This window comes from Polyodon spathula, chromosome 24 (assembly GCF_017654505.1).
Source record: "Polyodon spathula isolate WHYD16114869_AA chromosome 24, ASM1765450v1, whole genome shotgun sequence".
NCBI classification, from domain to species: domain Eukaryota; kingdom Metazoa; phylum Chordata; class Actinopteri; order Acipenseriformes; family Polyodontidae; genus Polyodon; species Polyodon spathula.
The window spans coordinates 20,415,566-20,438,254 of NC_054557.1; the positions used below are offsets into that span (position 1 = coordinate 20,415,566).

The following is a 22,689-nucleotide window of genomic DNA, read 5'->3' on the forward strand; positions in this document are numbered from 1 at the left end:
CTTCTGCAAATTAACTTTAGTGCTTGTGTCTGAACCCAGTCCTAAATCTGCGGCGCTGTGTTTCTGTGTTTTGCTAATTGTATCGATTTACTTTATATTAACCCCTTCATGCATGAAATATTAAACATAGCTGAAGAAAGTCGTTTTGGATACATAGTGAATATGTTTTTCATTTAAAATTCCTTAGATTTTTTTTTTTTTTTTTTTATATATTGGGAAGAAAAACAATAGCATCCTCCTGTGAGGTCATCATGCATTTGTGTCTTCCATATAAAGACTAGAAAACAGTGTATAGGGTCGGCGTGCATGAAAGGGTTAAACAAAATGAAGCTGTACAGTTTTTTCAAAGGAGTACAATATGTGGTCTGCACACAATGCCTACTGGGAGGCCTGCTTGGTTAGCAACACGGGGGATGGGCGGGGCGGGGGGGGGGGGACTTAGCAACAGCACAGATTCCAAACGTCGTCTTTTTGTTGCAGGACTGTGTTCGTTGACTAGGCCCAAATCCTTTGTGGTCTCCTCTCTGTCCACTCGACTGCTGTCTCTGGAAGAGGCTCAAGCCAGGACCCAGGCCCACCTGCTCTGCTCTGCACAGGCCGGCCTTCTCGCGCTGCAGGCAGATCCCATGACTTTCCAAGGGAAATACCACAGCGTTATTGACATACCTGCAGAAAGGTTTTTACATTTATTATTATTTATTATTATTAGTAATAATAATGTAATCATTTAGCGACTTACAGAGACTAGGGGGTGCATCACAACTGCTGTTGCAGAGTCACTTGCAATAGGACTTCGGTTTTGCATTTCATCTGAAGGATGGAGCACAAGGAGGTGAAGTGTCTTGCTCAGGGTCACACACATGGAGTCACTGGGTGAGCTGGTATTGAACCAGGAAGTTTACTCTACGTTAATGGAGTAAATGTACATTGTTAGCTTGAAGGTTGCTATAGCAACGAGGAGCCGGGCAGACATTGTCTGCATTGATCACACGAGGTGCTGGTTTCTTTTGAAGGCAAAGCCAACTTTTATCACCCTGCGACAAACACTTGCAGATGAAGTATAAAAAAAAAAAAACACTTGAACATAATTAACAGATTGCTCACCAGGCTAGAACTTTACACATTTTTTCACAAAAAAGACTTGTGTCATTTGACACATGTAAAACTTAATAAGCCGAACCCACGTCTACGAGGAGACAGGAAGAGAACGGCGAACGTTACTGCCTCTTGGTGGCTGGCAGGATTATAGGGGGCACAATATTGATTTGGGGGACCAAATAGGATCAACCTCAATTACCCTGGAATAACATATAGAAAGTTGGTGACACAAACGCAAGTCGGTTTTTTTTTTTTTTTTTTTTTTTTAATTTTGACACAACTAAAACTTATGCCACAGCGTTAACTAAGAGACAGGAAGTTAACGGGGAACGTACTTCCTGTGGTGGTCTGGCAGGATAGGTGGGCTCAATATTGTTATTTGGGGGAGGGGAATAAGGATCAACCTCAATTACATATGAAAAAGTTGTTTCTATCGCTTCAGTAGCATAACATTTTTAGAACTATGAGTACACCTTTTTATTCTTACCCGAGCCGTTTAGGATGAAATGCTGTTGACAGTGTGATGCCCACGCAGGCTCAGTCGTTGTAATGCGATCCTGTCGTTCGTTTTGAAGGAGGAAGAGTGGTATGAAGGTGAGAAAATCGGCAGGCGGGAGCTGGAGAGCCTTCTTTGCCATCGGTAAACCGCCAGGATCCCAGCGGAGGAAGTCTGCGCGAGTTGGATCACTGTTCCAGGCTTCACAGGCTGAAAGGGGTAAGAGCATCAGGGAACTGATTTAGCGAGACATTCTCACAAACCTAGGGGTTCATTTGTAAACAAAAAGGTACCAGATTTTCTAATTTTTAATAAAAAAAAATTGGGGTTTTTATACCGAATATACTGCCCTTGATTTACAGAAGCTGTTGTATGTGCTTCATGTTCTCCTGCTTGTGGATAAGGGCTTTGTGCCTTATTGTTGGTGTCGGTAGCTGCATGCTGACCTTTGTCAAGCCGTGTTTTAACATAATCTTCAGGTTTGAACAATACCAGTGACAGGTCGACTAATCTGAACAGGAATACATTATTGCAGTATGCTTTTGTCGTTCAGTTTTATGGAACAGGAAAACTTTTTTATTGTACATATTACGTACAAGAGTTTTTTTTTTTTTTTTAATTTTTTACAATAACAAAAGACAAAGTTACTCAGGGCAGGTTTGTATGAATTTCAAATCTCTGTTTTTGTTGCAGGAACGCGGATAGAAACCGTGACACTCCGGTCTGCAAAGAGTGAAGAGTCTCTTTGTTCTCAACACAGTGGGGCTGGTAAGGAAAAGACCAGATTTGGTCGACTTTCTTTCTTTTAGTTGTTTTTTTTTTGTTAGATTTCTAGATTGGCCTTGCCTCTTTGGGGCTGTATATCCCGTTTTGATCATGATTTTTTTTATTTTAATTTTTAAACTTTTAAAACTGTTTGTGTGTATTCTAAGAGGTTGCCCTGCCAAAACATTTATGCATTATAAAATACATCTGTAGATAGGAAACTTTTTCATATAGCACAATTATACACACAGTGGCTGAAGAGGGTGTGGAGAGCTGTAGCTAGCAAATCATTTTAAAGGGATTAAAAAAAAAAATTAAGTGTGTTACACCCAACACTTATTTACATTGTATAAAATTAAATCTAGTACTACCATAGGTATAATAAAGGGAGGTGTAGCTGTTTTAATTACGGGAATTTCTCAGTGACTGGCGGCTTTACCTAATGACTGACAGCCTTTGTACACAGAGATGAATGGACAAACTAAACCGGAAATCTGTTTCTTTCTTCGTACCCTCTCATATTTTCTGCTCATTGTCTGTAGGCCTCTCCAAGCATCAGCGTCTACGTCGACCTCGGTCCAGCAGTGATGCCCTCTCCGTTACTATGGAAACAGAACTTCTGTCCACCCTGAAGCACTGCCGCTCCTACGACAGTGTTCAGGCCGAGGACCCCGAGGGCGTTTACATGCTGCCTGACTTTTCCCACGAGGCCTCGCTGTGGCTAGCAGAGGACGAGATGGACTTCAGCCCTACTTATTTAGAGGAGGCTGGCCTGGAATTGGAACCCCTGACCTTCCGTTGCGGCCCACAGCGTCTTGTCACTGAAGACCCTGACTCCTTGATGAACCAGTCAGAAGTTGCTGTGAAGAAAAGCTTTGTTAATCAGCCTCCTCGGCGAGTTCAGTCCTGCTGCCAGCAGCTCAAGACTTCAGCCGTAACGAACCCCTTGACCCAGACTTCAGAGATCTCCAGCCCTGCTCCTGAGAAGCTAAGCAAATCAACCTCTTTTACCAGAAAGATGGTTCACGCCCTTTCCCCTAAAGGCAACAAGTCCCCACCGATGGATATCTCCGAGCCAATCTCCATCACAGTGCCTGCTAAAGTCCTAGAGATGATTGGTGGAAGGGCTGGAGAGTTCCAAAGGGCAAGTGGAGCTCAGAACTTGGCTACAGCTGCTGACCAACCCCCTCAGATGATCTCTATGCTGTTGAGGTCATGTGATATTCAGCTCACCGAGAACTGCCAACAGGAAATCAGGAGTAAGCTGTCCTTCACAGAGTCAAAGGTCAAGGGCCACTCGGTCCCCAGTTTCCAGTTATCGGAACACTCTAGTGTGATGGACCATTCACAGCTTCAAGCAGGTACTGTAAGAGCTTACTTGTTATCATTTTAGAATACTTGTATATTATTTTGTATAATGAAGCTATCTAAACAAGAACATTGCACTTTATCTTCACTTGTTGGTTAGTTGCTTCGTGTGCCGAAGTTTTTTTTCTGTATTTACACCTCAACGAAAAATTCATTTGATCGCCTGTTTTTATTTTCTTTCTCCCAGGCTTTTTGATGGCAGCCGCCCCACTGTCTTCCCAGGTGCCTCCGCCACCTCCTCCAAAAAACCCTGCCCGGCTGATGGCCCTGGCCCTGGCAGAGAGCGCCAACAAGGCTCTGAAGCAGAGCCAGCGAGAGCCCCGCCCACAAGGAGGAGATGGGGGAGGGGCTTCCGTAGAGGCGCGATTCATGAGGTCTCCGTCGGTGGACTCCAACGAATGCCTGTCTTCGGGGGCCAACCCTTTGTACTCCACCGTGCGGTCTTTGTCTGTGTGGAAGCCTGAGCGAGGGCCCCAGCTACAGAGTGAGAAAGGAGACTCCGACGGACAGAATCATATCAGGAGCCAGCTGCAGGTAAGGAAAATCTTCAGGGTTTTTAACTCCGTACCTTGCTTTTTTAAAATATAACTTTGTCTATTGTATTTTATTATCTTTGTAAGCTAGTGGCATACCTGTTTTTCGTAATTTTAAAAAAGCATCGGTTCTATAAATGTTCTGTTAGAGGAGTGTGTTTTACCATTTTTTTTCAAAAAAAAAATTGTTTTGTTTTTCCATCTAGGAATCTGGTACCTTTTCATCCCAGACCTCTCTTTCCGAGTCTGGAGCATCCACACATAGTTCCTCAGCCGAAACTGATTCACCCTACAAACCTCCTCAGCCCAAGCTCCATTCAGTTACGGCTTGCCAGCCACAAGACAACCCCCCGAGCCTTTCTAATCAAGCTGCTGCTGCTTCTTCTGTACCAGAGTTGAACGCTGAAAATCAGCTTCCCGGCAAGAAGGCACCAGCCTATTCTAGACAGTTTTCTGCCCCCCATCTTCAACATAAGCACCCTGCCCCTCCCGCCAAGCACACGAACCACCACCACCACCCACAATTCCATCACTCGAAATGCAAGAGCTCTCCTATCATTCACAGCTCCTCTCATCCAAGAGCCTTCCAGCCAGCCAGGCCAAAAGTGCCCCCGAAGCCTCCAGAACTGAACGCTGGGGTGCCGCTGCATCGTAATGAGAGCTATTCCAGGCGATCTCAAGACCAGGCAAGGCCCAGAATGCTTCTTGCGTCTCAGTCCACGCCTCCGTTTTCCAGGAATGATTCGGAAGGAGTTTCCTACATGGATCCGAAAACCCGGTGTCATTTGGATCAATCCAGGGGATTTGCTACTTCCTCTGTTCAGGTCTACCACAACAGATCTAGCAGTAACCCTCAGATATTCACTGGGAGATCAGAGGACCAAGTCAAGCACGAAAACTTTTACTATGAGATTGCGCCAGAGCCCTCCTTTGTACAGATCCCTCAATACAATTATCAGAATGTTGGAAACCAGGTGCAGTTTGAAGGAGTTCCTTACCGCCTTCCCAGGCCTGGGTTTGAACATGCCTTTGCGGACAGGCATTTAAGGAGCCATGACATTTCAGTTAGACCTCATCTTTGGACTGGAATCTCACAGAACATGAACCTTACTGTGGAGCGATCCTTAGCAGTGCAGGGCAATGCTGCTGGTTATACACAAGTAGCAGGTATTCCCTATTCCGCAGTGCCCCAGGAAAGCCCTGCACACCAGCCCTCTGCACCCTTTAGAATGGTTCCTGTCTCTCGGACTGAGGTGGCTCCTAATCAGGGGACCTCTACCCACCATAGAAACGTCTACAGGGCCCAGCGGTCCCCTTCTGCAGATCTCTCAGCCTCACAGCTACACCCCTACTTTGAAAATGGGAAAGTCTGTTACAGGTACCTTGAAGAAGGGGCTGCCCATGAAGGTGAGACCAGGGTCGTTCAGGACCACCGACCTCAGGCTTCTGTGTCTGCCCCAAAGTCTCCCAAACCTCAAGAGCAACCAGAGCCAATATATGTCAATTTTCCTTTCAACCCAGGCAAAGCCTGGACATCAACCAACTTAGATGGAGACCAACATTCAGAGCCACCCCCAACTGGGAGCTCCAGTGATAAATCTGGTACAGAGCCTCCTTCAGTCTTCGAAGAGAATGTCTCAAGTCAGGAATCTTCATCTGACCCCTGGCAGAGGGCTGGCAGTTCAGTGGCGTCTCAGTACGATAACTTCCCTCCATCTCTGGAGGAGAAACCACGAGGTTCAGAAGCAGTCCACTTCAGGAGCAAGTCTGATCCTGGAAACGCCAGCATTGAAGGTCCTGGAGAGTTGCAAAATCTAGGTCCAGAGGAAAAAGATCACGTGAACCACTCGACTGAACCACCTGCGGCTGAATCTGGAAACGATGGAGCTTCAAGGTGTCTTGCGACGCTGTGCGAGATGCCTTCTCTTCCCCAACAACAGCAGCAGCAGCAGCAGTAGCAGCAGCAGTAGCAGCAGCAGTATAGAGCTAGCTTCAATGTCTATGCCGCAGGTCCAGTGAGACCCCAGTGGAATGGCAATCCTTTTGCTCCAAGAGGCACCCACACTCGGCGGGAGGAGCCACTAAGGAGGTCCTGTTCTTCAAGTGGGCACTACCGCCAAGCATTTGATGTCATGCCTTCCGGGGATCAGGTTCTTAAGTTCTACAGGGCAGCGCAGGACGCTGCGAACCACCCTCGGCCAAGGAGCTGTGTTTCCACCCCGAATCAGTCTCATGCTAAATCCAGTTCGTCTTACATCACCAGGCAACAAGAGCCAAACTTCAGACCTACCTATTCGAATCAAGTTTCCGTGGCATCGGAGGAATGTGCGGTTCGAACTCCTTTTAACAGCATGGCGCAGCTTTCTCTGACCACGACAGCACCTCCAAGAGGGCTCCAACCCCAGCATGGCTACAACCCTGGAATCCTCCGCACTCAGCATTGTAACACTTACCAGATTAATTCCAGTTCTGTACCAGGACTCCCTCAGTATGGGAATGTACCCAGGAGAGAGGGACTGGTCTCCGCACTGGATCCGTCTTTCCATCCAGTTCTTCGGACACCAGCAGGTGTAGTCCGACAGGGCAGTTTACCAGCCCCAAACTGGTCTGTCCATTCAGAAGGACAGACACGGAGCTACTGCTGACTGACTGACTTGTAGAAACTAAACAATTTATTTCTTTGACACTAACTGTTTGGGAGATGTGTTGTATATACTAATTCACTCATGAGAGCTGGGGCTTTTATTTTATAATCTGGCCCAATATTGCAATAGTCCCCCTCCCACAAGATAGCCCTTCAGTAAGTTCACTACCAAGGTGTAATATAATCAACTCTTTTAACACTGCAGACCAGAATACAGACCTAGGACAGGTAACACCATTCAAAATTGCATTGAATAAATATAACTCAACTCAAAATAACACAGTACACTCATTTTAATATACCAATATGTATTTTTCGTGGCCATTTTTATTATTTTTTTTAATAAGTATAAGACAGTAAAACTGTTTGATCCCAGGGTATTGTTTCTATAGTCACTTTGTGCTGGGTGAAGCTTCTCGTCACCTACCATGAGCATACCATTTCCCCTAGAAATCCCTTCTGCTTTTGCTGTTGAACTTATTAGTTCTTGGCTCGGGTGAAACTAATTTTCCTGTAACACCCCTACTAGGACACTCGCTGCTGTTGCATGTAATAGGAACCCTCCCGCCACTCAAATGGCATGTGGCGAGGGTGGTCGTATTACTGTTAACTCAGGAAATGAACATCTGGAGAGTACTTATGTATAGTGGCCAAACAAGGACTTTACTGGCGTGGATGGGAAAATAGTCAAAGAATAACATCAAATTTACTAACGATTTTTGAAAATAAAGCCTTTGAAAACCTTTGCAGATGGGAGTTTGCTGTAAAGTGTTTTGGAACTAGATGTAAACCGTTCCATAAACATATCGACGGTTTGTTGCTGAAAGACAGTGGCACCTTGATCTCCTTACAAGTTGTGTCTTGTATGTCCTTATACTTCGAAAAATGAGACAAATAACGTAACGTGTATAAGATACGTCCCTGATGTTTGAACTAAAAAATAAAACCTTGTTTATTGTTAACCGGACTCATGTATATTGTATTGTCCTTTATACTATTCTGTTGGATTCCCAAATATATATATATATATATATATATATATATATATATATATATATATATATATATATATATATAGATATATATATATATAATATATATATATATATATATATATATAATATTCGGGACTCAAGGCCAATTTCCCCAGCTCTTGCTTTTTTTCAAATGTATTGTTTTTTCACAGCAAATTATGTATTGTAATTATGTATGCATCAAGGAAAAGCACATTTTAAAACTGTAATGGAAGTTAATCCTTTCCAACCTGCTTAATATTCTGTAGCCCTAATAGAATCCATAATGGATTTTACCTTTTTTTTTTTAGTATAGTGTCTGTTTTAGCCTAACATTGGATTTATACGTGGTTTTAATATGGCCATTAAGTGCAGTGAGTTATGGGAAATGTAGTCCGTTTTAATCAGCACCATGTAATGGCCACCTTAACATTTACACTCTGTCAGTACCTTTTAATCTGAACATCTCTCTGTATTAGGATGAGCTATTTTAATAAAAATTTGTTCTTTTTTTTAACTCTGTTCCTGTTGGTGACAAAAAAAAAGCTTTTGCTTCATTTGAAGCCTCATTCAAATGCTTTTGTTCAGCTTTGGTTTTGGAAATGGATGTTTTTAATTTTGTTATTGGACTATAACAGACACTACATGTCTTCCAGGGAAAAATAACTGCATTCAAGACACCAGACAACCAGCATTTTTGGTAACATAACCGTAGAAACAGACCAGTTAACCAGCTAAGGTACTTCATGCAGAGAGTTAGGAATTGAGTCAATGTTTTTACTGCAATGCAATACGGACAGAGCTATAACATAGTTGTCAACCCCTCCTGTTCGTATTATACAGCAGCGTATGGATTTTCTAAACCATGTATTTGCAGAAGAGCTACATGTTTAAAAGATGGAAACCATAGAGGACAGCACATGTATTTATAGTTGACTTTCACGCACAATTACAGATGGGACACATCTATACTTTCCCAATGTATGCAAAATATCACCAGACCACTGTTGACCTCATGTACTGACTGAATGGTTTTCAAATCTGTCTAGTTTTACATCACTGGGGTCTATTGTACTGGTTTTAACAGCAGCAAAACTGTTGACCAATAGCGCTGTTAATAGAAAGGATGTTGGTGTAAGCACACAAATTAATCAAGCCCACCGCATTGGCTTGGACTGAAGGCCAGGAGCTCAAGTTCCACACATACCTAGTTGTGGAGGGCTCCTGGAGGCCTTTTAGAATGTGATATACAGGGTGTGGTAAAGGGCAGGCAAGTATTTTGTACACGTTCTTTGTAAAGCATTTTTAGACTTATGAAGTATTGTTTCTCAACTTGCATTCATTTATTAAATGATAAACCTTAACGTTTTAAATGTAGCGCTATGCGTTCTTAAAGTAATCCAGTTTCTCAAGCGAGGAGACCGAGCTATCTAACGCATTGTTTCCATCTGTTTTTGGGGCTGAGTTGAAGTTCAGTTCAGCCCTAATGGCAGACCCAGTTAGTCTCTCAAGTGGAGTGTATTTCTTATGAATCCAATGCAAAGGCTTGTTTTGTTAAACCTCAAAGTCCTATCAATTCATTTTACCATCCGGGGAAGTGTTGGGAGTAAATAAAGAGATGTATACAAAATCATGAAATGTATCTGTTGTGTTTGACACACTCCATTCTAGAATATAGATGAGACTGGCAACAGTCTCTGTTTCACAGTTGAACAAGATGAGAATTAGTTTTACAGACTTGTTTTCAAGGTGTAGATGAAAACAAGGCATTAGTCTCCATGGAAATGCTTTGACGATCCTACAAATTTTAATTCCTATCCATACACCTTCAAATGAATCCATTGCTGCCTTGTGTATTACCACAGCACATTTATGAACGACCTAAATCATATTTGCTCAGTCCTTGCTGCTAGTACTTGCAATACATACCCCTGAATTATTTTGGAGGTATTGAGGCATAAACACTCAGTATATTGTAGGAGAGAAAGGGTTACAATGTATAAAGTGTGCAAAGCTGGAGGAACTGGGATAAACTACAAAAAAAACAAAAAAAAAACACTTTTTTAATTTTTTTTTTTTTTTTTAACACGACAGTCTCTAATCTAAAACTTATTGGGACCAGAAGGTGTTCTTTGTGGGGGGAAAAAATAATTGTCACCTAATCAAATTATTACTAAACATTTTTGTTTTTTAAGTAGTGTAGCGTTTACTGTACACTTTTTGGACAAAATAGCATTGCACATGATGTGAGCATTACCAGGGTTTGGATACTGGTGTAAAAACATAATTGAGGTTTTAATGTATTACAGGGAAGGGTTGATTGTACCTATGCAGTATATAATAAACATGTGATGATACCTACAGTATGTGTGAGACGTTAGACACAGTGTTCACTGCGTGTCTTTTGCAAACCATTATAAGCTATGCAAGAGCATAGATCCTCGGAGTGTCTGTGTGTGTGTGTGTGTGTGTGTGTGTTTGTTTTCTTACCATTTTCAAAGACCACCACACTCCAGGTTTCCATTGACTTAGTGAGTGCCTGTCTTGTGTCATTGCCTTGTGCAGTTTGAAGTACATGGTGCTAACAAAACAATTGCAGTAAATCTTACCTAATATAAATCATTTCGTAGGTCTCACGTTTTCCTACAAGAAAAATGCAAACATTACTACATTTTTTAACAGTAATTTATCTGAATTTCTTAGAGAAGTTTTTTTTTTTTTTTCTAAATCAGAAATTTCTCATGCAGATACTTGGGTGTTGTGCTTCTGGGGAAAAAAAATCAGATTATATACAAAGTGAAAGTAATGCATATTAATAAGCTTTAGTGGTATTATTTTGTTAACTATATGAGCTTTAATTGGTTGCTGAGCCTGCTGTTGACAGCCTGTCTTCTCACCTCTACATGATCGTTACATTCATTTGAAAGTTTACTTTTTCTCATTTTTATTTTTTTTTGTAACAAGGAAGATAGTTTGCATGACACTGTATTGTGAAGTGTATGTGAAAATTGCAAAAAAAAAAAAAAAAAATGTGTTTATAAGATCTAATTTATCATTTTAACAACAATAAATTGACCTGTTCAATTGAGGATTCTGGTGTCTTATGTATGTTACATTTATCATTGGTTGTATGTCCAAGGTCCGATCATACAATGGCTGAGCCATGGGGAGGGAGGGCTTAGGTCAGCCAGGGTGTCCTCCGCTCATTGTGTACCAGCACCCCCTGTGGTCTGGCCAGGTGCCTGCGGGCAGAGCTGCGTTGTCCTCCGACGCTGTAGCTCTGAGGTGGCTGCATGGTGAGCCTGCAGTGTGCTTAGAAGCGGGCGGCTAACGGCACACGCTTCGGAGGACAGTCTAAAAATTGTCAAAAAAAGAAGTCAATCATGCTGTGAATGTAGCTATAGCACAGCCAGCTGCTTTTGACATTAATTAGGTCGTTATCCATTACAATGAGACAGTAATTAAGCTTTCCATTTTACTATCGTCAAGATGCAAATCCAGTATAGTCTCTCTTGCTCCTTTTCACATCCTTTGATGTTTCACAAAGCCTCTTCAGTCTCCCAGGAATTTGTTTCTGATGTGCAGGACTCTTTCATTGCCACAGTAGTATGTCAGGTATTTCTTTTAACCCCACTCTCAATGTGAAAACCTGTTCTGCTGGTGCTAAACCAGTTTGGCATCATTTTAACCAGACAAACTCCCTCTGCTCAGGAGGGGGAGAAAGAGGAGCTGTCTGATCACAGGACTGTTTAGTCATATGTTTTGCTCCTTGTGGCTCAGTGTTCTGTTAATGTTATCCTGCATGAAACCTTTTTGTTTCACTGGCTGATGCCTCTCACAAAGTTAGGATCTCACTGATGTAAACAGGGATGTACAATTATGGCCAAATGTTTTGCAACACCCTTACAGAATTAACTAATTTTACTTCTATAAAGTCGAATGAAACCTGCTGAATAAAGTTATGTTAATATACATAACGCTTTGTCGTTTTCCATATACTTACTGAAAAATGACAAATTTGACAATTTGAAATCTAACATGAAATACTGTACTACAATTATAGCTTCTGGTAGACTTTTGCAAAATCATTTTGTAGTTTCTTTGACTACATGATGTTAAATAAAAGATCTACATTATATATATATATATATATATATATATATATATATATATATATATATATATTTTTTTTTTTTTTTAATTGTCTCAATCCTAAAATAGTTGAGTTTAAAAATCAGGAATCAGAAAAGTATTTATTTTTATTTAGCACTTTTCATAGCAGACCACCATCACAAAGGTAAGTTGTGAACTGTGCATTATATGCAGAGTCACTTGCAATAGGACATTGATTTAACATCTCAGCCGCAGGATGGAGCACAAGGAGGTTAAGGTACTTGCTCAGGGTCACACACAGTGAGTCAGTGGCAGAGGTGGGATTTGAACCCATGACCTTTGGGCTACAAGCCCCTAGACTTTAACCACTGGACCACACTACCTCCTAAACTCATAAATGGTGAGTTGATGAAAAACTGTGACTTCTAAGTGTGAGAAGAGACATGATTAGTCAAACAACACAAAATAGTATCTGCTACAATATAATAGTTGAATAGTCTGAATAATTTTGTCACGCTGTCACAACTACACATGGTAAGGCATGTCGGGGTGAAGACAGGAATGCAGCAGAGTAGCTTAGCCAGGAAGAGCTGCAGTGACGTGGGCTCTGGAAGGAAACAGCATGTTTCAGAAATAATTTTGTTCAGTGCATTGCTCAGTTGCTCTGTGACTTCTGCCAGCTCAACTAAGGCTTGGGGCCTAGCGAGGTTAGAAATAAGAGTCTCTCCTCCTCTTGCTTTGCCTTCCAGACGGTAAAAGAAACTGTCAAATAGACAATGGGCTGTGTTTACTGGTTCAATAAGACATGTACATGTTTGTTAAAATCTTTGTATGAAGAGTAGCGCATGACCAAACTAGGCCAGCTTGTGTTTTGTAGCTGTGTTTTTGTACAGTGTTTTAAATCTCATGTTTTTCTGAAGAAGCAATTCCATTGTAGGTAGCTCAGTGCTGGCGCTTGGTTTAGTGGTAACATAAAACTGATGCCCTTGTGTTGGTGTCTACAACCACAACCCCCATGCCCCCCACTGTCTTAGCAAAATCCAGAAAAAGTATCAAATGTTTTTGATTGTTTATTATGGGATGGTCACAGCAGCTGGAACATGTGAGAACGAGCTTGTCATGACAGAATCCGCAAGAGTTTTGCTTCATAAAGTTGAATGAAACCTGCTGATTAATAACTAATGCTATATATGTAGTATACTCACTTGACACATGCATATTAAAACAAAATTCTTGATTAGAAACTTAGAAAATAAAAATCGTATGTATTGGTCCTGGACTGTACAGTTGGATTTACATAGTTTAAGCAGACAAGACTTAGAAATGATCAAGATTATTGAGGGTGTCAGATCCATTTATTTCAATATGAATTGAGTTGGAACACAAACATGATGAATGACACAAAATGGCAGTTTGTAGATGGGCTGGATTCGACAGGTTTTACTGCATCTTTTATTCAAAGCCAGTGCAAAGCACCTAAAAATCAATGGGGTACATGTATTAAGATCTCTTATTATGACTGTCCATATTGAAAGCCCCTCACACAACCATAAACAAATTAATGTAAGGCATGCTTTTTAAGATTGGTCCAGGACGTTCTATTAAGAACAATTTAATACCTGAGCCATCACCGAGGGGAATGCTACATTGAGACAGTACATGTCCCTTCATTCACAGCAATCTATAGAGGAATTGGAATGGATTTCTATAGAATGTATAACCAGGAAATATTAGGTTAGACCCATTTAAAGACAGCCCTGTCCAGGCTTTTTGGGGCATAAGAAAGAGTCCTTGATTATTGTGACATTCCATCTGTATTGCATAGGCTGTGTTTTAATAATTTATTTCCTGACTGAACAAAAGAGTAGGACCAGTTAAGTCTCAAGTACTTTTATTAATGAATTACAGCATACAATTACAATAAGTGGTACAGTAGTTTTGGTTCGCATGAAGTAAGAGAGCATGATGTCATATGCAAAATGACTACATTGGATTTCATTGAATAAACAAATATCAGTCTCCATCTCATCAAGTTTCAAATTAACACTAAGCACATTTTGCAGGGTTAGGATTAAACAGCACAACATTTTCACCAAAAATGGTTACATGACTTCATATGCTTTCAGAAAAGAAAAAAAGGCAAAAGCCTGATCTCTTGTGTAGCGCTGATTACGAAACTTTTCCCTGCTAGCAATTTGCAAAGCACACTAAAACTGCAGATTTAAAACTGTTGATTTCACAGACCCCTACTAGCACTAGTCTTGGACTATCTTACCTAAATTTACATTAAATAGTGCAAGAGTAGAGTTAAACCAGCAGCTAGTGAAACAGGGCTAAAATACCTGTACAGTAAGAAAACAGTAATTCATTGTGTATAAACTTTACAACATTCAATATAGTCACCCCTTTGGTCTTTAACCTATCCAATATTGGCAATCCAAAAGTTCATGCATAACCCGATATTGTGTCTTGCTCGACGCAATAGTTTGTGACTAGGAGGTATCCTGCACAGTGAAAAGGTTTGTGTGTGAACAGCTTTTAAAACACAAAAAAAAAAAAAAAAAGGTAAACAATTGTGGAAACGAGGAAGGGGGAAGATGTCTGGGTTGGGAAGGAAATCGACTTCGCAATAAACTTCCAGAAATGGCATTAAAATTATTATCTTTATGTTTGAGGGAATAAAAATTCCTGGATAATATTTTGGCAGGGAAAAAAAATCTGAATCCTTCAAGTAATCAAAAAAAAAAAAAAAAAAAAAAAGCCATTCTTGCTGTTTATTTACAAAATCTTGGACTGGAATGGACTGGAGCAGATTGAGGTCATGGGTCCTAGAGCTTAACATAGTACACCATAGCCAATAGCAGCACCAGAGCCTAAAACCAAAGCAAAATACAGTTTAAGCATGCACATCCTGGGAAATTGTCGGGTAGGGTCCATTTAAATAGTGTTTGTTTCATCTGTCTACATAACTACCCTTTCTTCCCTTTTGTCAATCAACCTCCTTCAACAGGGGAAGGGTGGCTTAGCGATGGCAACCCACGTCCTACAATTTTGCTAAATCCTTCTACATTTTTAGTATCGACAACCTTTGCCCTGCCAGTCCCATCTGCAATGTCAATTCCTCCCAAGAACAAGGCTGAGGAAGTCCTCTATCCTTAATATTGTCATGTGTCACCAAATAAAGCATTGACATTATCCTGTCAGATTTTATTTCTGAAAATAAATGCCTAAGAAAATGCAATTATTGGTCTGAAAGGTTTCTGTAAGTTTAGATGAATCCCTTTCATGTGATCTGTTTATGTAGGCTACTAGCAAATGATATACTAGCTTGACCAGCGATGGCCAAAAGAGTTTTGCAGCACTAAACGTTTTAGGATAGAGACAGAATAAAAATAAAACTATACGAACATAATACAGCTCTCTTATTTAATGTCATGTAAATCAAATCAACTACAAAATGATATTGCAAAGAAAAAAAAAGTCTACCAGAAGCCATAATAGTAGTTCAGTATTTCACGTTGGAAAGGTTAAAAAAAGGTCACACTAATTTGTTCGTTTTTTGTTAAGTTTACAGAGTATGTAACTCAATATGTTAGCGTAACATTACTCATCAGGTTTCATTCGACGTTGAAGCAAAAATAGTTAATTCTATAGGGTGATGACGCTAAAACTTTGGCCATAGCTGTACACACCATTGGTCAATAGTATAAAAAAATGTATATAGATACAGGTTTGAAATGGGGGTGTTTTTTGCTCTCAAAAACAAAATATTTCAACAGTGTTCTTGGCAATAACCATTACCACAAAACAAAACAAAAAATGTTCATTTGCTTACCGTAAACATGAGTATAGCAAAGCCAAACCAGGAAACAGCCCAGGCGTACCTAGAAAACACTGAGTCGATGTGAGGAAAGCAACCCTGAAAAACAAAGAACAAAATTCACCTTGTTGTTTACTTTTTGGTTTTGTTTAACACAGCGCTTCCACACTGTTTCATGATCTGACTTTTGGAAATATTTAAAACAGCGAATTGGTTATTCAGTAAAATATAATGAATGCAATTTGCAGTCAGCCTGGTGCAACCGGCCTTCAATCTTGAAATAACGAAGGAGAACTCTACAGGGTTATTCAGAGTTTGTGCAAACGGAACACAAAATTGCAAAAGCAATAGCTTTAGACATTTCTCTAGGGTCACAGTAAAAGTGTAAAGACTTGGAAAAGCAACAGTGTTATTATGCATAGCTACAATGCACTTAAGTCAATCATTTTGCATGACATATGCAAGTACAAGACTTAGGGTTATATCATGCAAAATACATATTAAGTTCACGGTAACCAAGTAGAATAACATTACAATTGTGCCCAAGTACACATGTATGTGCTAAGTAACTACTATGTAAATACACAGTCATTAGGTGACACTTACTGTAATGTGTTCCCCAAAATTTACATAAGCTCTTTGCATATCAGCTGATTCACTATCAATCATCACGGCATTGGTCCAAGACACATAGTAAGGTTCAGAGTAACTAACGACTGTGTAAAATGCACAGCAAATAGAGACACTTCACGTGAAGGGTCACCACAGGCTCTTACGTTTCCATTCATGTAGTCCAGGTTTCCAATCTTGCAGGCATCCAGGCTGATCACTTCATAATTGCTCTTGCGTTTGCAGCAGTTCAGAGGCCAGGGGTAGGAATCTCTGAATTTGTTCTTGAAGGTTGAGGTATAATCTGTCCAGTCAAGAGCACTGTCCGTACCACAGCAATTAAGCTGAAAATAAAGAAAATAACGATCATTTAATTCAGTATACATATACCCCCCCCCCCCCCCCTTAATGTAACTGAATTACACAGAACTCCCTGTGCTGTCAGAAGCATTTGCTGTAACACAACCATTTGTTTTAAATAGACTTAAAACAAAACTTATTCATATGGAGGTAGTTCAATTTGCTCATGACAAGGATGTGCAATACATTGTATCTGATTCAATCAATTATTTTTCATGGCGTTTCAAAATGGAAAGAATACAGCACAACACCATACAGATTAAAAATGCATTTTGCAAGTTTGCTGGGCTAATACTTTAACATACTTCTTGCAAACTATACTGCATTTAATATTAAGTTTGCACTGTAACCCTTTACTGCCCTCTAACACCTGTAAGCCGCCTTGGGATAAAGGTGTCTGCCATTTATATATATATATATATATATATATATATATATATATATATATATATATATATATATATATATATATATATATATATATATATATATATATATATACAAACACATTAATATAGAGGACTTGGCATTGAACCTGAAGTTAACTGTCTGATGCACAACCCCAATCACTGCTATCGAACAAAGCAGTGCAAAACCTTAGAATATTTCAATAGTAAAAGGATTGCTTACGTCAAGCATGAGTCGATTCCACACAGTGGTGATCTGACGGCCAGGATCACTGTCTTCCGCGTAATACTGCAGCATTTGCTTCTTAACGAAGTCACTGTTGGCGACCAGCTGAAAAGAAACAAATCGTTTATTTCGATTCCTGGCTGCAGTCACCCTTGTAAATTGAAATAAATACATGTTCTTAAAATATGTTCTTATGCAAGAGGCCATTCAGCACATCATTGCTTGTCCCTCGTTATCATACCATTTGCACCGAAATGGGGGAGGATCTAAATAAATAGGACTGAATCTCTTAATGTTGTTTCAATTTTCCCAGTGCTTTAGACCCTAACACTTGACCTGCTGTTCCATGCATTTAGAACTGTGGGTGTACTATACTGTTCATAATGGTTGCCAGGGGATAATAAAACTTAGAGGAGATTCAATCTAGTGTTCCCATCAGCCAAGAAAATGAGCTTGCCAGCACTTGCATAATCTCTGTGGGTGTACGAAGTGATAGCAGAAGCACTCTCAAAGATGTAGATGATCACCATCAATACCAGATACTAAAATGAAGAAAGAACAGAGCATTAGGAAGAATGATTCATACTCAAACAATCACAAAAAACTAATATATCCCACATAACAGAATCTATGGGAGCAGCTACTGATAATGCGCAAGAATATCCCAAAGATATGTACACACCTCATATTGGGACAAATTCATTGAAGCAGGATGGGCTTTTGTTTTTCATCTCCCCTGCCCCCCCAAAAAACAAAACATTTCTGCAATGAAGAGCAGTGACAGGTACAGAATATATGGCTAGTTTCAAAGACCCCAATTAGCACTAATATTGTGCTAACTTCCCATCAGGGCATGACGCTATTGGGTCTGTGTTACAAGCCACTGAGCAGTCTCATCTGTTCATTGCAGAAACTCGTGAACAAAAGGTCCACAAGCCTTGAAATTAAATGTTACAGCACGGGGGACAAACCCAGCAGAGAGATCTCTGTACTGACCAGTAGCATCATGCTGCGGCTTTGCTTAAGGACGGCAAAAATCCCATAGATTGCTGTGCAGAAGAAAGCAAATCCAGTGAAAATGGCAATCCAGGCTCCAGCGAAGACGTCATCCTTTCCAGATACACCCATGATAGGATAGAGATCGTACCCATCGGTGGTGACCCATATTGTTACAGCAAACAGTGTTATGCCACAAAGCTATGGAAGACAGAAATCATATTTTTTAATAAATAAATAGATAGACTTAGGGCAGAGGGTAGGAGACATTTCCAACAGTGGTGAGAGTATGGAGGGATGGGTCACATGTTCCTGAGGCAGAATCACTTGGATTCTTGGAAACCCAACTCTTCAGTTCTGGACTGCATTTGTGTCGTCTCGTCCTTGCAGCTTGAAAGGGTGACTTGAGGCAACTTTTATGGAACAGATGGGTGGTAGTTTTCAATGAAAAGCATATAACAAAAGATTTCACATCCACTAATACAGCAGAGGACATTCTGGGATAGCAGCACAGGGAAATGACAAGCGTCCTACAGCAGCTATGTATCTATCGATTAAAGCTGCTGCATTGACTACCTGGTACACTTACCAGATGCTATCATCTATCTTTGTGATGCAAAGCCAATCACAATGTAAGGGCAAGGCCCTTTTGTGACCGTTTCTCCAAGTCTTACCGAGCAACATTTTTTAAATCCCTTAAACAAAATCACTCAACGTTGGAGGCATAAAGTTTCACCGAAACCCTAATTCTAACAGTCATATCAGATAAAGGGCAAGTGTTAATAAAAGGACTTTGCATGGATAAATCTAAAATCTCCCATTAGGCAACACGTTAGGGATGTAAAACCAGTCCCAGATCACCAAATATTGAACCATTTGTCCTTGTAGTTTAATAATAATCTTTATTTTTTTATACAGCGCTTTTCACAGTGGACCACCATAAAGGGAGTTTTACTTTAGGATTCACGCTTTCACAAACTCTGTTACAAGTCCCTTCATCCTGTTACCATTCCCACCTGGGTTCCAGGTTTCAACCCAACCTTGACCACACAGTTTCCCTGGAACTTACTGCAATAATCACATTTCCAAAAGCCAAAATGCCCATAATAGTCGGGCTTCCCTTTCCTGCTGCCATCATTGCCTCCAATTTGGTTTTTCAGCAGCAAAACCTAAATGGACAACAAAAGAAAAACAACACAATGAATAAAGAAGAGGACTAATTTGTTAATTCAAGCTAAGCTAACATGGGCACTGGCAAAAAGCTACGATTTACTTTAAGAGAGTTTAAAATGTTGCCCAATGATTAGTTACACAATGTACTATGCTATATGGCAACTCTTTGGTTTTCTTTTTCTTCTTCTTATTATTATTATTATTATTGTAATAATTTTTTTTTTTTAGCCTGGCAGTTACCATAAATGTATTTGTGAAACCAAAGCATCACTATCACCAGATATTTGAACCCCAAGAGAAAGCATTGTAAATTTATTATTTATTATTATAATTATTTATTATTATTATTAGGAATAACTATGCATAATAAGGCTTTTTTTTTTTTTTTTTTTTTTTTTTTTTTTTAAGGTGGAGTTGGACCATTCCCTTATCCCTCAAGAGCCTCTTTTTTTCTGAAACACTTTAGCGCTTCTATGATGTCCTATAGTATTACTACAAAAAAAAAAAAAAAAAAAAAAAAGGGGACTACAGTGCCCTACAGCACTTTTTTGTAAGGATATCGCATTTGGAAAAAATATCTGTAAGCATTTGGTCTGTATGGTCTTAAACCTAAACGCAAGTCATTTGTTAAATGAACCATACCCATGATCAAAACATTCTAATGAATTAAAACTTTGTACCTAATCATTTGAAGCCAACATCTTAGAAACAAACACTCATGTGAACGCAGTTATGGAGACATGTTAAGTTGAAAGTCAAGAGCAACACATGTAGGAACAGATAGACAGGACCCCTCCACTGATCTCCAAATTCTTTACTCTCCTGTGTTATAGAATGTCCTCACCAAAATCTGGTTTAGAAGAAATACAGTCAGCCACTTAACCTGCCTAACCAGTTCTTCAAGAGGCAAGACTATGAACTGCCTTGCAGGTAAAATAGCCCATTTACACTGTGTTTGAATATACTGGTGACTTAATGCTAAAATGTTGAAGAAGAATATGGGAAAACGTTAGCTTCTAATAAGAGCAAGATATGTTTATTATGGAACATGTAGGATATTACTTTGCATAACCTTTTAAGTCTCATGCATATTTTAGTTTAAAAACACCCAGTCCCACAAATCCCTTGCTTCTAAAAGTAATTACAGTGTTAGTCAAATGTTAACAAATAAAACTAACACTAGTTTTAAATGTATTTGTATCATTAATTTAATAAATATTTAAAATTTAAAATAGTCAAAATCCAACAGTGCAGTGAAATTAAAATTGATTTGTTTTTAAAGTGAATATTTCATTAAAACGTCAATCGTTTCCTTAAGGAAATGTACAAGTATGGGGTGGGTTATACATAATAATAATAATAATAATAATAATGTTGGAATGATAACAACAGTTACAATAATATTTAACCATGCACTTATACACAGAGTAGTCTATTTGTTTTCTATTGTAAACGAATTACCTATTTGCAATCCCAAAACGTTTCTTAAATATCACATCACGTATCTTCAAAACAACTGCAAACAATCATCAAATCTAATTGTCTGTGACTAGCAACACGATTTAAAAAAATAATAATAATTACCGTTCATAAATGGTGACAACAAATGTTTCAACGGCACCAAAATACAACTCTGACTTTTGAAAAAAAAAAAAAAGAAACGTACAAAACTGTACTAGCAAGTTATATAACTCGAAACTAGCCGGCGCATTTTGATTGAAAAAGATTCTCACCTGTTCGACACAGCACCGAGAGGGATTCTGATAGCGCACACCTGCTGCAGGTAAATTACAATTTACCCGTATGATGTCACAGGGAGAAAGGGAAAAGGTGGTTTGTCAGCACAGAAGGGGATCCGAAGTCGAACGCGTTGAAATGAACAGCGTTGAAATGATTTGTTATTGACGCTATTGTTTGTTTTTTCCGCATTACGTTTACAAAATTTTAAAAAGTTGGGACACCAACTGTCGCGTTGGTACACGGTACACAGAATTTGCATACCTTATTTCAGTCTTACAGAACAATGCACTGTTTTGTGTTTTGTAGTTTGAGTAACTTAGCATGATAAATAATAATAATAATAATAATAATAATAATATAATAATAATAATAATAATAATAATAATAATAATAATAATAAATGCAAGGTATCCAGTTAGCTATAAAACTACCCGAACACACACTTGGATGTGGATATGCAAAAAAAAAAAAAAAGGGACCAATGTGTTACTATTCGATGCAGCTATTCTTAAATTATGTTTTAAATTAACGGTGGAATAAATAATTGAATACTTTATTTATTAAAACTTTGAGCTCTTTCAGGGTTCCGAAATATATAGCGTTACACGTCCCCATGTTTAAATAACATACTTGTAATAGTTATTTTCATTGTTACCATCCTGACAGCTTTTTACATGTTTAACTTTAAAGTCTGTTTCAAAGCTCAGTGATAGTCCTGGTATTAGAAACAACATACAAGCCAACAAGTCTTGAAATAATAATACTGTTTAATAAAAATAAACAGCAAATATGTTCTTACCTGCAGTATTATTGCTTGTGCCTTGGATTTACTGAACAATCAGTGAGGTTGCTAGTTTCAGAATTGAGAAGTGCAACTGTTTCATTTGTAAGGAGTTTCCTGTACATTTCTTTTTCTCAGAGCTGCTCCCCGTTTGGGTCAACTTTGCACTCACAAAATTTTTACTTTCCATATCTCAATCCCGCCAGTTCAATATTCAAAAGACTTACCTAAATGTTGATGTTAGAAAACAAATTATAATCGATGTGTTTTCATTTGCACTTAGCAATGCCAGGTTTAATATTGTACACGTTTGCAAGCTATGGATCTTTCCACAATGTATATTCAAACAAACCCAGGAAAAGCCCAGTAGATCTATTTGTGACCTGATCCATATAACCCTTACTACCCTGTACAGGGGATCCTATACAGGAGATTGCAAATGAGCACTGCAAAATATAGACCTTTGTAAGATTTGAACTTGTGCAGAAACCGATGCGTACTTCACTTTATAGCCTTATTAAAAAATTCTTATAAATATAAATTCTTA

The 22,689-nt window shown here is 39.3% G+C and overlaps 2 protein-coding genes across 6 annotated transcripts in view; one reads left to right on the plus strand and one right to left on the minus strand.

Moving 5' to 3' along the window:
• LOC121298630 (rho GTPase-activating protein 33-like) overlaps positions 1-6,219 on the plus strand; it is a 38,394-nt gene extending 32,175 nt beyond the window's left edge. For all 5 annotated transcript variants that reach the window (XM_041225765.1, XM_041225760.1, XM_041225761.1 and 2 more), the window contains 6 exons: positions 481-676; positions 1,674-1,813; positions 2,288-2,362; positions 2,902-3,720; positions 3,915-4,261; positions 4,467-6,219. In XM_041225765.1, the coding sequence (XP_041081699.1) occupies positions 481-676; positions 1,674-1,813; positions 2,288-2,362; positions 2,902-3,720; positions 3,915-4,261; positions 4,467-6,218 (3,329 nt within the window). In that variant the 3' untranslated portion in view covers position 6,219. The remainder of the gene's footprint in view (positions 1-480; positions 677-1,673; positions 1,814-2,287; positions 2,363-2,901; positions 3,721-3,914; positions 4,262-4,466) is intronic.
• A 7,652-nt stretch (positions 6,220-13,871) lies between these two features.
• On the minus strand, positions 13,872-21,413 carry LOC121298719 (uroplakin-1a-like). The gene is made up of 8 exons (XM_041225925.1): positions 21,355-21,413; positions 19,518-19,617; positions 18,449-18,649; positions 17,920-17,994; positions 17,450-17,557; positions 16,627-16,803; positions 15,866-15,949; positions 13,872-14,903 (listed from the first exon to the last, which is right to left on the minus strand). Exons 2-8 carry the CDS (start codon positions 19,584-19,586, stop codon positions 14,859-14,861), a joined length of 759 nt encoding a protein of 252 aa, XP_041081859.1. The 5' UTR covers positions 19,587-19,617; positions 21,355-21,413; the 3' UTR covers positions 13,872-14,858.
• Positions 21,414-22,689: the final 1,276 nt, after the last annotated feature.